The sequence below is a fragment of the Hippoglossus hippoglossus genome, chromosome 5, assembly GCF_009819705.1.
Source record: "Hippoglossus hippoglossus isolate fHipHip1 chromosome 5, fHipHip1.pri, whole genome shotgun sequence".
In the NCBI taxonomy this organism is placed as follows: Eukaryota; Metazoa; Chordata; class Actinopteri; order Pleuronectiformes; family Pleuronectidae; genus Hippoglossus; species Hippoglossus hippoglossus.
The window spans coordinates 26933322-26948995 of record NC_047155.1 but is presented as its reverse complement, the minus strand read 5'-3'; the positions used below and the strand labels follow the sequence as shown (position 1 = coordinate 26948995).

At 40.8% G+C, this 15674-nt stretch overlaps 1 protein-coding gene across 1 annotated transcript in view; it reads right to left on the bottom strand.

Annotated features, from left to right (window-relative positions):
- Positions 1-896: 896 nt before the first annotated feature.
- Positions 897-15674, bottom strand: part of epha8 (eph receptor A8) — a 116249-nt gene continuing 101471 nt past the window's right edge. The window contains 9 exon segments of the mRNA XM_034585638.1: positions 897-4074; positions 5248-5406; positions 6296-6486; positions 6581-6730; positions 10463-10672; positions 11374-11435; positions 13933-14118; positions 14678-14803; positions 15085-15152. Of these exon segments, the coding sequence (XP_034441529.1) occupies positions 3960-4074; positions 5248-5406; positions 6296-6486; positions 6581-6730; positions 10463-10672; positions 11374-11435; positions 13933-14118; positions 14678-14803; positions 15085-15152 (1267 nt within the window). The 3' untranslated portion in view covers positions 897-3959.

Sequence of the window (15674 nt, the reverse complement as noted above, 5' to 3'; positions counted from 1 at the left end):
AGCAATTTGCTCAAAAACTCGGCAATGAGCATTAAGGAAGTCAAAGTCAATTGTTTTCAACCTGAGTGTTGCAGAGTGAGCATAATGGCGCTGCAAAGTTCAGATGAACTCCTGATCAAACACCTCTGTGTGAATATAAATATGCTTCTTGTATGTGACCAACCATAGTGAGTAATGAGGGTTTGCTTTGTCAGTCCTGGACAAATCTTACGTGAGGCACTTGCTTACATGATGCTCTGTTCCTCCTGTACATCTCTCTCCGAGGCCTATTGACACACAGACGCATGCGCCTGTATTTCATGTTTGAACGGACACATGGAAAATCCTATGCCGGTAGGTTAAATGCATGAGGTCTTTCTCTTTGGTTAGTGGCCATTTTAGTTCTACCTCACAAAGTTGTTTTTGCAAATTCACCAGCAGACAGATCCCCACTTACTTGTTCAGCGAACGTCAAGCAACATTACCATTTAATAGAATTAGAGTTCTGTCTTTGGACAATTCAATATTTACTACGCTTTTCTTTCTGTTTTGGTCTCTACCAACTTAAGTAAATTTGTGTAGCAGCTACAGGCAGGTCAGGGTTAGGGTGTGGACCAGAAACCCAAAACAATGTGCTAAAAGGGGCTAATGCCTCTGTGCCAAAAGAGTCTGGGAGCTTTGCCTCGTAGTCAACAAGCGACATCTGTCAGCATCCCACACAGTCATATATTTCATTTTAAATATAACAAATATGTCTTCATGCAGCTTTAAACCATCATAAAATGATGATTGCCATAATTGCATTCAGTGAATAAATGTGTTTCCCATGTGGTTTGGAGGATTAACAACCATTAACAACTGGTTTTCAGAAGTGAGGCAGGATGTCGACTGTTGTACAATGAAAAGGCAGAAAATCACTGTTGCAGTCACACACAGACAAACGTTCCTTTATTGTGTATTTATGGACAGTTTGCACATTTATGATTTATCATTAGCAACAAGGATGATGCATCAACTGTAATAAAACCTCTCAGAGTTGTATTATTTGAAATAAACAAATGAACATGAATAAATAAATAACGCAGAGTGACTAAATCCGGTTGTTGTAGTTTTTTTTTCTTCTTCCTTCCAGTGACTGAACTTGCTGTATACATTATAAATCAATTCATCTAGCAAAAACATATCCTAACTTTATAAAACATGGGGTTTCAGTTCAAGTCCAGTGTCTTCAAAATCACCCTAAGGAAAAACAGAAATCTTCTGAAAGCAGTCGTGAAATGTCATTATAATACATAGTCAAGAAATTTCATGAGGTTCTTCTCTAATAAAAACTGACATCAACCATCTAGAGGAAAACCTACCGAGGTGCACAAGAAAATACATTCTCTTGATGGCACAGAGCAGGGTAGAAACCAGGGCTGATTATGTTCTGTTCAGAGCCTTTAGATATAAACATTCTACTTACATGGTCACCGCTTTCATCAACACTGAGGCCAACAGTGTCATCACATTTAATCAGAAGTTACACTTTATTTTACAGTCTGCGTAGCTTATGTGTACTATTTTCCCAGCATTCACAATAAAAAGGTGTTCAGATACGTTCTCTGGGGCGGAGGATTATTGCACCGAATGGCATCAGTGCCGACGCTGATCCCACAAGTAAGCTCCAAATAATAAACAAGCGTCTGTAGCATTGTGTTCAGAAATGCCCAGAGGATAAGAGGATGCTCAGGTGTAACACAACCCTCCCAGCAAAACATTATACAGATGCTGAAACACCATCTTGGGCATATTGGACGCTCCACCACTGTATATGACTAATTTGGGGAAAGCTAAAAAGACGTACAGCATATATTAATATTGGATTACTAATCAAGGAATTTTAAGGGTTATAAAATATCAAAATGTTCAAACTTCTCCAGGTGTGGCAGTCATGGGATGCTTTAGGAAAAATTGTGATATAAAGGTGTTGAATGAGCCACTTTCAAATTCGTATATGTTTTATTCTAATGATGACAACAGAGGCTCGCCAACACCACGTGGGACAACGGCAGCCATGTTGGAGGCCTCCACGATCACTGTAAACAGGTCCTGTGTCATTCAGCAGACACATCATTTTTGTGCTGCTTTTCCTGAATACATTTCACAAACACGTGACTGATTTCCTATTTACTTAGATATATTTAGCAAAGACCGACTAACAAATCAATGTATGCCTTTCTAATTAACATCCTCCTGTTGTACAATTGTTATAACAGTGTGAGAGAAGCTTGAGTTAGCATCTAGTTGTAACATTAACCCCAGTTTGCTCTTCTGTAATTGTCCTGCTGCTAGCTATGTAGTTAGCAGACAAAACAAAAACAGAGATTAATGTTGAGATTAATCTATGGTAATTTTGGCCATCATACATTTCCAATATATTTGATGCATTTCAAGAATGCCTTAAAATGTATTTCTGTTGCTGAAAGTAATCAAGGAAAAGCATGTAGCCTAAAATTATGTGAGAACAATATATTATTATACTTTTTTTATTATATTTATTTTAGCAGTTTCAAATATATTTGATCTAGAAAAACAATAAAAGTCAAATAGATAAAATAGTTTTACTATTTTCCAGGACTTTCAGCCCCATCTCATGTTCTTCACTAGTAAACAGTAGTGCTAAGAAGTGATCCTGTAGTGTAGAGCTGCTCTTTCCAAGGTCAAGAATACATATTCAACAGTCATAGCTGAAACAGGTTTGCAATATTTGAAATGCATAAAATATACAGTGTTTACTTTGAAACCTGATTCAAGACACATTTTAAATAGCAGTGCATTTGCAATAAGTTTGAGAAAAGACAGCATAAGAAATGAAAGGAGAAATCGTCAAACATAAGCCTACTGAAAATGCATCATATGCATTATTTATAACATTGTTTGATAAGGCCAAAAGTATTTTAAATTTTAAATTATTATATATATTATAATATTATAATACGTATTATTTTTCTATTGAAATAAATGTTCCCTTTTAGTCACTTTTACAGTGAAAGAAATTTGGACACAAACGAGAAGAGTGAGCTAATAACACTATATATTTTAGATATATCTTCTTTTGGGGTTTTATGTTATATAGTTATTTATGTAACATTTTAAAACAGCTAATTCTTTAACAGACCAACATCGTGGCTCCAGTTGTGGCTGCAGGGACGTTTGTGACACGACTGCAAAGCCTCTCCAACACAGAGAGATTGTAGAATAAAGTGCACTGTAACTGAATCACACACATCTTTCCTAGTACTGTAGTTGTGCGCTGTGCAGCGTCAAACTGGGCCGAGGGCTCCAGGGCTCTCTTGGGGTCATTCATCAAGGCTGGACCGTGGAGAAATGTGCCTGTTGATGGTATTAATAGCCTGGGGTGATATAGGTCTTCTCCACTGCGGAGACGATCTGGCAACTCGGGTGAGCCCTCTCTCACTTTTCTCCGTTCTCAAGCTGTTTACTGCAGGAGAGGTGGCGAGTGCCATCAGAACATTTGAACACGCCCACCCTACCCCCACCCCCTTCCCCATCCCCACCCGACACGTCACGCCATGTACTCTTGCTATTGCCCGGTTCAGTAAATCATTTGACTCTCATAAATTCATGATTGATAAATTATCTTTTCTTTGTAGGCAACAAAATGAAAAAAATGTGGTAATTAAGGCAGTCTTTCCATTTACAAATAAGACAATAAACTCAGAAGATGTGATCGGATAAGAAAAAAAAATGAAAAGGTCGGACATGTCCTTAAGAAGTCATGTTTACTTGCTCCATGGTTAAAATCCTTTTCACGTTTCGTTCTTCAGTCTCTCGAGGAAAAAAAAGTCTGTAAAGTTCCCAAACATCTTCCTCTCCCTTTTATCTATCTTTCATCTGGTTCCCCATGGAGTCCCTCTAGACCTTATAGAAGCCTGGGTTTGTAGACTTCAGCAGGAAGAAAACCGCAGAGGTGGCAGTTATACGTGCACCGAAGGCACACTCTTGTTGAGGACCTGCACCCTCATCAGCTGGACGCTGGTCATGATCTTCTTCTGGTGGCCCATCAGCGTCACCCCGAGCCTCTGGATGTCTCTGCACAGCACGCAGATAAAGACACATACAGATCTCTGTCAACGCGCCGGCAACACACTCAGATGTTAGACAGATTTGAATTAGCATCCAAGTGTTAAAAATACTGAGTTCACCACAACAGATTGTAATTTGTCAGCTTTAATTGACTGTACTTCGACTGTAGAGCCATTTATTTGAAACAGACTTCTATTACACACATGCTATTTTCTTTATTCAACCTTATTCTAAGTATAATTGACCAGAATTAACTTGTTATGTGACCTATTAATTCCCTGTTATTATTATTTAGTTTTAATGCAAACTTAACACTCCTTCCGTGTTTAAATGTTGTGTCATTTTCACAGCAGCAATAAAGGTTAACTGTTGCTATTATACAAAAACTACTGGACGAATGTCAATGAAACTTGGTGGAGGGATGTGATGGGTCATGTAAGGACCCATTACATTTTTGAGCTGCCCCAGGAATTAATTTTTAACTTTCTTTAACATTGTTGTGACCGAAAAGACCCAATGAGCAGGCAGCTGTGAGTATCTGAACTAAACTATATTTCAAATTAAAAGCCTTGGAGCGGCCAGAAGAGCTTCCCCTCGAATGGACTCTGTTGGATTTATTATTTCCTCTTTTTTTCTCTTAGACACCTGGTGTGTCAGTCAAATGTTTAAATCCAGGTCTTTGTCTAATTATTTGGCATGTTCTGCTCCACAGCTTTAAAATTTGACGAACACATAAACAATTAATTGTTGGCTTTAACTATGAATTAATTTTGTTTTTATCTTATTCTATTTTTATTTTATAGTAGAGCAATACAGAAATAAACTTGATTTGGTTGCCCTGCACCTACTGCCCTTGTCAACAAGAGGGGAACCCCCCCCCCCCCCCCCCCCCCCCCCCCCTTTCCTAATGGGTCTACATATAAACATGGCTGAAGGAACTTCACTGACAGTAGTGTGACACAGATTAAATCATTTGAGATTCACTGGGAGCAGTTTTACAAGTGTGGAGAAGCCAGAACCCACTTCAATGTGTCAGTCAAACTGTTAAAGCCCTAATGATCTCTCGCCCTGCAGGGGCCTTTGAGACATCAGCTGGTGGCGCCCAGCGTTAGATTCTGCTGCTTAACAGCTCGCCGTCACCTCTGAGCTGTTATCACCCTCATCGCAGTCAGTGCTCACCCTTGGTTCAGGCTTATGACGTGTCCCAGAGTGTGGTACCCCCCTGCTGCAAAGCGCTCCTTGTAGCGGCCCATCTTTATGGTGTCCAGCCACTCGTCGACTGAGTTACAGCTACTGAAGTCAGGAATAGCTCTCTCCATCAGCGGAGGACTGCTTAAACTGCGGCAGAGAGAGACGGCCGTGAATAGACAGAGAGAGGAAGACACACGGGAAGACAAAAAGACAAGTTAGAGGGAGTCAGAACACAAGAAAAGAGTCAAAAATTGAGCAAGAGGGAGAGTGACTGGGTGAGAGGGGGCTTTGAAATGCACTAGTACCCGAGGCAGAAAATCAATAGCTGTTAAAATGATAGAGAAAAGGTGGCGGCTGAGGTTGCAGGATGGCTGCTTTGGGTAGATTAATAAAAGGAGAAATCCTTAACGCTCCTGCTTCTCCTCTGCCTCTTCCTCTAACTACATTTCCCCCTCACCCTCACACACAGACGTACAGGGAAGCACTATGCCACGCAACACTGACTCTGTGCGACCTGGGGCCTGAACTGAGCAATTTACACAAGTCCAGCCTCGGCCCTGGTGTCATCTCAGACCTGCTCCCACGTTCACCACAGATCAATGTCAATATCACAGCGAGGCTTTTACTTAACGCACAACGCGTCTATCAGATGGGCTTATTGGAAAATGAACATGACCTCTCGCTTCAACTGATGGAGAACTTTGAGGGAAACTTCACACTGCAACTTTATCCCACCGCGCTCGTGTCTGATAGCAGCGGGACGAGATTGGATTTACTCCGTCTCCCATACTAGGACAGTTACTTAGTAGCCTAACAGTCTGTCTCCATATATTGTCCAAGAGATCATCTTCTCAGCCCCTCACAGGCGGGGTCTTGTTTTTGATTTGCAGCTTAATCCCCTCATCACAAGAACCAATATTTGACTACATTTTGGTGAACTGTCTGGCCAAATTAAATCAAAAGACTCTTTAGCATGTGACACAATGCGCCCATGTAGCTTCGCTGCAAATGTGGCGCTATTCAGCGGCTCGCCCACCTGCAGAGCATGTCCATGGACTTCAGGTTCTCCGGGTTGCGGATTAGCTTGTCGAGAACGGTGACTATCTGGCAAAAGCGCGGCCTCTCGTTGCGTTCCTTCTGCCAGCAGTCCAGCATGAGTGTGTGCAGAGCACCAGGGCAGCCCATGGGAGCAGGCAGCCTGTAGCCCTCCTCCACAGATTTGATCACCTGCACACCGTCAAGAAAATATGGATGAGAGCAAAGTGTCAAGTGGGAAAATAAACTGAGTGAATCTAAGCTATGATAAAAAAACAGGGCTCACGTCTCTGTTGGTGAGGTTCCAGTAAGGTCGCTCCCCGTAAGACATCACCTCCCACATGACCACGCCGTAGCTCCAGACGTCACTGGAGGAGGAGAACTTCCTGTAGGTGATGGCCTCCGGGGCCGTCCAGCGGATCGGGATCTTTCCGCCCTGCCAGACACAAAAAGGAGTTCAACTGGGTCCGGACTTTACCTGGAGTTTACTTTTTACACATGAACAACGCAGCGGGAGGTTCTCTGCACAGACGCGTTCACAACGGTGGTGCAGCCAGGTGCAGCAGGCAAGAGGCAGGAAGTGATGTATTAATTCCACTTTTCTTGACAGCACAGACACCGACGTCAGCTCTTATCACCACAGACTCACTTGACATCTTCTTCTGTGTCTTCTATGTGTGTGACTTTGCTTTCAAATTGAAAACAGCATAATAAATGTTGAGTAGTATAATCTGAAACAATTCATCATATTTTTAAAGCCTATCATTGTTTTCTAGGAGAATCTTACTTGTGTAACAATCAAGGAAATATCAAAATTCCCTTTGAAATATGATTAATAGAATCATTTTAGCATAAAATGGAAATACTTAATAATAATAATAACTTTATTTGTATAGCACTTTTCAACACAAGTAACAAAGTGCTTTACAACAAACAATAAGAATTTCACGATCAGACTACAAATAATAACAATAAAGATACAGATAATAAAAGTCATGGACATCGATAAAACTTAAGTACTTCCTAAAATCTGTAATAAATGTACTTAGTTACTATGAACTTCTGGGTGAATGTCCACAAAAGCAGGAAGTTAAATGACACATTAAAGACTAGAGTGAGCCAGTGTGGACATGGTCAGGACAAGAATAGACTTGCAAATGTGAGCAGGTATGTGAGCCACTTACAATATTTTGACGTGGAGCTGACACTTAATTAGGTTGACAAATGGATACATCACTTGTTAAACAAACACGGCTCTCCCCGTGGGTTGTTTTAAACATCTGAAGGTTACTCTCAGAACGTGGGCCGCTGCACATACCTGCTGTCCTGCTAAACACTAAATCCAGCAACTCGAGCCAGAGGAATTCACTAACCTTAATTCACTGTCGTAATACTCGACAGGTTCTTCAAAGTGACTTTGCTGCCACTTGGATTCTGTGCAATAAGCAGCTTTATTCACTTTACTTAAAATTTCCAGGCATTTATGTGAACTGTATTAATCTCCAGCCATTATCCACCATTAATTCAAGATGCGCTGTAATAACACTGGTGTCTGTAATATCACAATCTACAGTCTTCATCCCCTCCAGAGTGTCTGAGTGATGCTGCGTGTAATCACCTTGCTGTCTGTAATCTGATTTCTGTGCTTTAACAGACTGTAACAGACAAATGTGTCAAATGCTGATTTCCGTGTGCTGCAGGCTGATAGCATCAGACTGTGGAAGGAGCTGCTTCTGCCCTTTTTAGTTAAGACTTAATATATCTGCTCCCATCGGGCTGCAGGTTTAATATCAGGCTGCTCTCAACTGCAGCACTTACACAGATTTTACTTTGCTCCCACATTTACGGGATTATGGTTGTATTCTTTTTTCTACATCACTGTCGTACAGTTGTATCTGTCACTGACTTTTATGTTTGCCTTTTTGTTATTCTCTTGGCTATAGCTCTCAGTGGAGCTGCCAACTTAAAGCCTGTATATGAATACAAAATGCATTTCAGCTTGTCAGTTCAGTTCACAAAATATTAAGATTTTGATCTTTTTTTCCCCCAAACAAAATGATTTCACTGTGATCACACTAAGTCACGAGAAAAGTGAATTCTTATGTGCAATTTGTTGAAATGATCTCAGGGTTTATGTTTTTTGAAGTTCAAGGTTCAAAATACTTGCTTCTCAAGGACACCACTTACTGCCTAGTGCTGCCTAAAGCCAAGTTCACACTACATGACTTTCAGTCGGATCGCTGGGCAGTTCACACTAAACGATTTGCCACACGTTTGATCACATCCTGCTCACAGAATGACACATCAAACTGAAGGAGGTGAAACATGTCAGTGGACGTCACAGTTATAAAGAATGGAGAGCAGCTCGGGCCTCACTTTTTTGTCCAAAAAATGACCAAAATCTGGTGCAATTTACATCAGCTCTACTGAGTTTGTGTTATTCTGTCCCTCACAGAGATAGTTACTGCTTGATTTCCCCGATTTCAGACATGTCCAAAGTAAAAAATGATCAGGGGACACTTCATCACTACATGCACCGTTACCACCTTCACCTTGTCCTGCGCTCTGATTAGCTGGAGTTTGCAGTAATTGTCGCCGACTTCCGAATAGATTTCCAAGAGGTTAGAACAGGCTGGAAATATGATCTGCGCCTGGGATGCGTTGGAGATCCGTTAGCGAGCCTTTATAATCAGGTCTTTCACACATAGTAATTGCAGACTGCAAGCATTCCAGCGCCGTTTTGTGTCTTTTGTCGTTCACTTGCAGAACTTGTCGGTGGCAAATATGGCTGAAAATTGTCTGTTGTGAACTAGTTCTAGGTTCTAGGTAGAGAGAACTGGATAAGTCAGTGACGTCCTCAGGCCATAAAAAAATGGAGAGCGACAGAGATTCACACGGCACCACTACCACAGAGGACGTTTCCCCTCCAGAATCCCCTGAAGTGGGCATTAGAGTGGAGGGCCCTTGGTGGTCCGAGGTTGTTGGCTCCAGCCCCAGTAATGCCTGAAGCTGAAGCTCTTGGAGCCGAGGCAAAACAAGTACAAGAGAGGATGGGGGGTGTCTAGAAAGCTACGCTATTGGAAAGAGACCAGGCCACAGTTTGTCTTTAAACATCATTTACCAGTTTGATCATTAACCTGCCCACATTTGATAAGAGGTTCTAAACTAGACTCAGCAATAATTTGGTAAGAAATGTGATATTAAAATCACCATTACTGTGTTTCATGTCATTCAATTTACATCTCAAAGAACACATTTAAGTGAGCAGTATCTATTTATTGTTATCTGTTTGGTTTTGTCCAAGCACAGAGGAAGGATGTGCTAAAATCTAACTAAGGTTGATGCCTTGTAACAAAGAAATCTAATTCAATATTTTGAACAATGTAATTAAAGGATTACTCCATTGATTTATTATTGCATTTCCATAAAGTTAGAGAACTCACAGGAAACAGCAAAGACAAAGATTTACTGACTCTTAATCAATATAGTATATATAGTATATATAGGGTCAGGCTCCAGACGTACTGTATTTCCCATAAAGCATTTTTCATTAGACTCTTCCTTTGTTATACAGCAAATGTATTTCAACCCTCAACTTCAATTTGTTCCAAGTCTCAGGCCCAAACAGAGATAACCTTGATGATATCAACAGGTTTTTTTTAAAAACTCATTATCATGTATGCAATGGCAGAGCCGCTCTCCAAATATGGGAAAGAAGGCACAATAGACAGCTACTCAGTATTAGCTGATACCATAAGAGGAATATGGCTTCACAGATGTTGGCTCCAGGGTTTCAGACTTTACTCAAAGCTAAAAGTTTGTAAATCTTTGCCTCTGTGGCTTCAGATTTCTTGGGGAGTCCCCAAACTTTATGGAAGCACTCTGGTAAATCCCTAAGTAACCCTTTAAAATCTCTATAGTTTCTCCTCACTCTGTGGAACTCATTATTATCATGTAAGTCAACATGAGACTGTAACTTTGACATTTAATGTCATAATTATATATATGTCCAATTATTGGAGGTGTGTATACATTGTTTAAGGTTTGTGCATATATTACACTTATATTCCACGCACCATGATAATGACAATCTCTTTTGAGGAACAGTGCATGCGTCTGAATGTGTGTGTGTCGCTGCATTAATGCTTGCCTCAATGTGAAAACTCACACTGGTGGTGTATGCAGCATCAGGGTCGTCCTCCAGTACTCGGGATAGGCCGAAGTCCGACACCTTACACACCAGGTTGCTGTTGACCAGGATGTTTCGGGCAGCCAGGTCTCTGTGGATGTAGCCCAGGTCAGACAGGTAGGTCATACCGGCCGCGATGCCGCGCAGCAACCCCACCAGCTGGATGATGGTGAACTGGCCATCGTGTCTCTGCAGGAACGCAGGAAAGAACAGACAAGATCAGGGAGGAGGAGGAGGCGGCGACAGAGAAGCTTTAACAGCAAATCAAAAAAAAAGAAAAGAAAATGTGAGGAGAGTGATAATAGTCAAGATTTTAATCAAGATAGAGAAAAGAGTAAAGATAAGAGAGTAAAACATGACAGGGATTTGCTTTTAAGTTATAATCTGCAGTATTTTCATATAAGCAAATACTGGATCTGTTTGACTTTGATGTAAAACAACAGTAAATCAACCTATAGAGTATCTCACTGAAGAAAACGTTTGCAAGTGATGCTCTGAACTTCTGGTGCCTGACAACAGTCGTGTGATACATATGATGTGAACACTGGAAGTGTGGATCGTCTAATTTCTAGATTTTAATATCACATGAATAGAATAATCCCATTCTGCTTGATGTGTTCTCTGCATTTTCAGGACGGGTGTTGTCAGTTTAAATCAAAGCTTCCATTATATGTGCTGAGACGCCTACATCTTGGTGATATATTGTTTCGAATGGGCAGTGATGTCCTCCCCCAAGGAAAACAGACACACACGGTCCACACAGTTAAATGGACAAACTGTACTTTGAGAATATACAGTAAATAGTCAAATTACACCAAAGACTGACACAGGACAAAAACAACAAAACCAGACTCTGTTAATGCTCCTCGACCAAAAGTATGAATACCAACCCTGAGGAAGGAGTCCAGAGAGCCGTTCTCCATGTACTCTGTGATGATCATCACCGGTTTGCCTGGAGAAACAGACAAGAACATGATGGATCATTCCTGTGCTGCACTAGATATCAACAGCATGTAAACAATTTATTTAGCCTATATCCACATTGAACTGTAATTGACGCTGTGTTCTTCTCTGTTAATAACCCTGAGTAACCAGAGAGTTGTTGCTGTTGAGTTTTCAGCCATGCTGTTGGCCTGGATCTACAGACGTTAAGGTTTGTCTGTCGGCCTGTCCACCACTTTACTCCAAACTGAAATGTCAACAATTATTGGTTGGTTTGAGATGCTCTTGAGCTTGTTTATCTAGTTAGCTACATCATGAGCTTGACATTTTCTAGTTTTGAGTGATATGTCTTTGGATCATGACTAAATATCTAAAAAACAATGACATTTGAATCAATCCCCAGAAAAAGTTAAAGTTTAGTTTGACTGAGTCTGCTCATGGCCAGGTTCACCTTGTTCACTTGGAGACCAAGAGAGATCAGAAAGAATACACTCAAAAAAATAATAATACCTAAAACACTGACTTTATGTATTTTCAATTACATATAACGTTCCCATGTTACTTTAAGTTTAATATAAAGGGTCAGATTTAATGAAAAGTTTCCTATCATGTTAAGTTAGTGGGAATAAATCAAATATCTTGAGAATGATTTCATTAAATAAAGTTAAACTTATACATTAAATACACAGGTTTTATGTATATGGAACCCTAACCCTATTTTTCAGGCATTAAACTAAACTAAAGTTACATGGGAATTTAATATGTACTTTAAATAAATTAGGTCAGTGTTTTTAGCGTACATGGCAATACATCAGTGTGTGTTTGTGATAATAACAATCACTTATAGTTACATTCACCACAACTCCCCTTTCATTACAGGAAGTTGTCATGACGCACCAACAGTTTGATAAACCAGTGAAGACTCTTCCTCAGAGAAGACGTATTGTTACGTGGGATGTCATTTTAAAATTTTGAATTCAGTCTATATAAATCTGATGTGTACTTTGTTTTCATTTTGTGACAGACTGTATACGTGAACCTTGTATGGTCCACAATTAAAAAATACTGCCTTGTTTTTTGTAAGCAGCACTTTATAATGTACCCCAACAGTCTATCATATCATGTTGGTTATCGCAGAGACACATCTACCCCAACTGTGATTTAAAAACGCTGAGCTTCAGGTGTTACATTGGTCAGACTTGATAAAGAGAGCATGGAGGTTGGAGTGGTTGACCTGTGTTTGGATGCAGACACTGGGGGGGAGAGTGAGAGAGAAATGGACACTTCTGAGGGAGTTATCAGTGGAGAGAGAAGTCTTTATCGATCTCAGATGTTTCATGAGACTACGTGAACTCTTTTCAATGTTGTGTGTGTCCAACACACCTGTTGATTTGCAGTATAAACTGTAGAATAATGAATGATGTTAATAAGCATTGATATTTCTGTGGCTCTTTAGCAACAGTCAGTTGCTTGTTGCACAAAATGTCACCAGTGAATTTCCTTGGCTCCTGTTAAAGATGGCAGATGAATCAGATACCTGCTTCCTTCAGACAGCTGCGAGGAGACACCAGAGTAAAGACTCTGACTATCTGAACAGACTGTCGAGCTGTCATAGATTACAGAACTCATTCATCTTTATTCTCTCTAACTGATATCCATGTTAAAGTCAGAATCTGAATTGTGTCACGTGTCAGCTGGTTAAAAAGCAGAAAGACAAGACAAGTGGAAACGTGACGAAAAGACTATGTGTGATTTTATATGGATGTGATACAATTAGGCAAAATCCTATGGAGCAGTGTTTTCAGATGAGCATTTGACGCAGGTCAAATATAAGCATCTTATTGTTTAGATGATTCTTTTACCTTCCCACTAAAGATAACTACACATCACACACATTCCCCCTGTGCTTTAAGCTCACTGGCAAATATTACTAAAATATATCACTTTCATTGCATTTCATAAGCATGAAGTCACTATAATTGATACTTTCCCTTTTTAAATCTTCAGCCCAAGAGCATCTCAGAATATATATTATACAGTCCTGCACCGGGTCGGGTACATTTTATTGTGAAAGCTTATGACACCACTACTTCACAGATACCTTTCCAAGAACACAACTCACGCACCATAACCCATTTGATGTAAGTAACTGTGAATGTAGCATGTGTGTTTAATCATGGGCAATGGGTCATGTCGCCGGTTAACGGTTCCGGCGGGTCCGGATTTGACAAGGAGATAATTGCTGGTAATGGGTCTGTTGTGGAGATTTGCGGGTTTGAAAAAATGGATCTGTGCAGGAGTCTTATTTATGGGCTTAAATAAAATGTAGAGTTATAAGTCAAAGAGGATCAAGAGCTAGTGTTTAGTAATGGAGCAATAAAGGAATATAGGATAAAATGTAATAAAAACGTATTTTCACTGTTAATTATTATGTTCACGCTCCAGATGTCCTATAAAAATACATTATAAACATATATACGTTAATACATGTATGAGTGGTGGCGTACTCTGAGTTACTACTCCCTCCAGGCGGATGACGTTGGGGTGGTCGAACTGGGCCATGATAGACGCCTCGGCCAGGAAGTCTCTCTTCTGCTTGTCTGTGTATCCTGCCTTCAGGGTCTTCAGGGCCACTGGGATGTCTCTTTTCCCCGGGAGCCTCATACGACCATAACACACCTCCCCGAATTCCCCTAAACACAACAGTAAGACAATTCATTCACATTCTGCCTTAATACTTTTGTTAACTGTACTGGACATGCACTGTTCTTAGCTGCACTCACACTCTCTCTTAAGACATGGCTGCAAATGAGTTTATTTGCTCGGTTAGATAAGAGAAACAGATCCACTTATTGGCCGTCTGGCCACATACATGTGCACACCCTGAACTAAGCCAATCATCCATCCATCATTTCTCATTAGTGCTTATCTTTCGCTCAGAAGAACTGTAATTGTGCTTCCTATACTTCTGTGAAAGTCTGCAGCAGTCACATGGAGCAATGCATTGTGGGCCTGACACAGTGTTAGTATTCCCTGCCTGTCTGAGGAGCTTTGATTGACAGCCCCACGCAACGCTCTGATTCCGCTCTGCCGTCCTCCTCTCTGCTGCACACCACAGCCTTTACACCATCCAATGATTTTAACTTAGCTCAGCCAATGATTCCCACTCTGCGCATGCATGTGTGTGTGTGTGTTTGTGTGTGTGTGTGTGTTTGCGTGCACGTGTGGGTGTACACAAGTTCATGGTTTTACCTGAACCAATGATTTTCTCTATTTTGATCCTGGAAGCTTCAATTTCTCGGGCAAACTCGTGGACCGCCTGGCAGGGGTCCTCGTATGTGTGTGGGTCGATATAGAACCTCGCGTCTGGGAATGACACTAAGATAAACAACATTACCATTTGGTCACATATCGGAGAATGAGAGCAACATCACATCTGAGCCCCTGCCACCGGCGTGTGGAGGGAAAGCTGATGAAAGGGAAGGAATGGCTTGGAGAAAGGAGCACAGAGGGAGAGAGAGAGTGAGCAGCACACAGGGAACAAGGCCTGTGTGCTCCTGTAATCACTCAGAGCGTGATGAAGATTGTTTGCTCCGAGGAGGAACTCTAATGAGATCTAATCTATTATTGGTAATAATCGGGGAATGGGTCAAACATACCGTGGCCGTTCTGGTAATGCATCTTCTCCTCATCAGAGTCCTGGAAGGCTTTGCTGTAGCCACAGTGTCTATACAAACCACACACACACACACACACACACACACACACACACACGCAGCCAATCATCCAAATACAGACACATGCACACACATAAACATACAGCGGGGTGAGTACAGGACAATAGTGATCATCAAACTCCTACCACTGCTCATAATTAATTAATGAATCATTGTTCATAATGAATTTTTTTACATTTTCATAACTGATTGCTGCATATTTATCTGTAAAGAAACAACCAGTCGACCTTTTACTCGTTCTTTTTGCACTGGCAGCCAGAGGGAGAAGGTCAGAGGCTACCCTTACCCTCTGATGTTAAATAAAACATCATCTAAAAAGACATATTATCTCATGTACTCTTAGTGGTATTAAACCAAACAGTGCATCGGCCTTTTATTTGTGCAGGATTTTGAACGTACATAGATTGTTTGCCTCTCCACTAGAGGGGAGATGATTATATAATTAATTTTCATACCACTGAAAGTAACATAGAAAACATATTTTTGTGAATCTTTATGACTCTACCAATCAA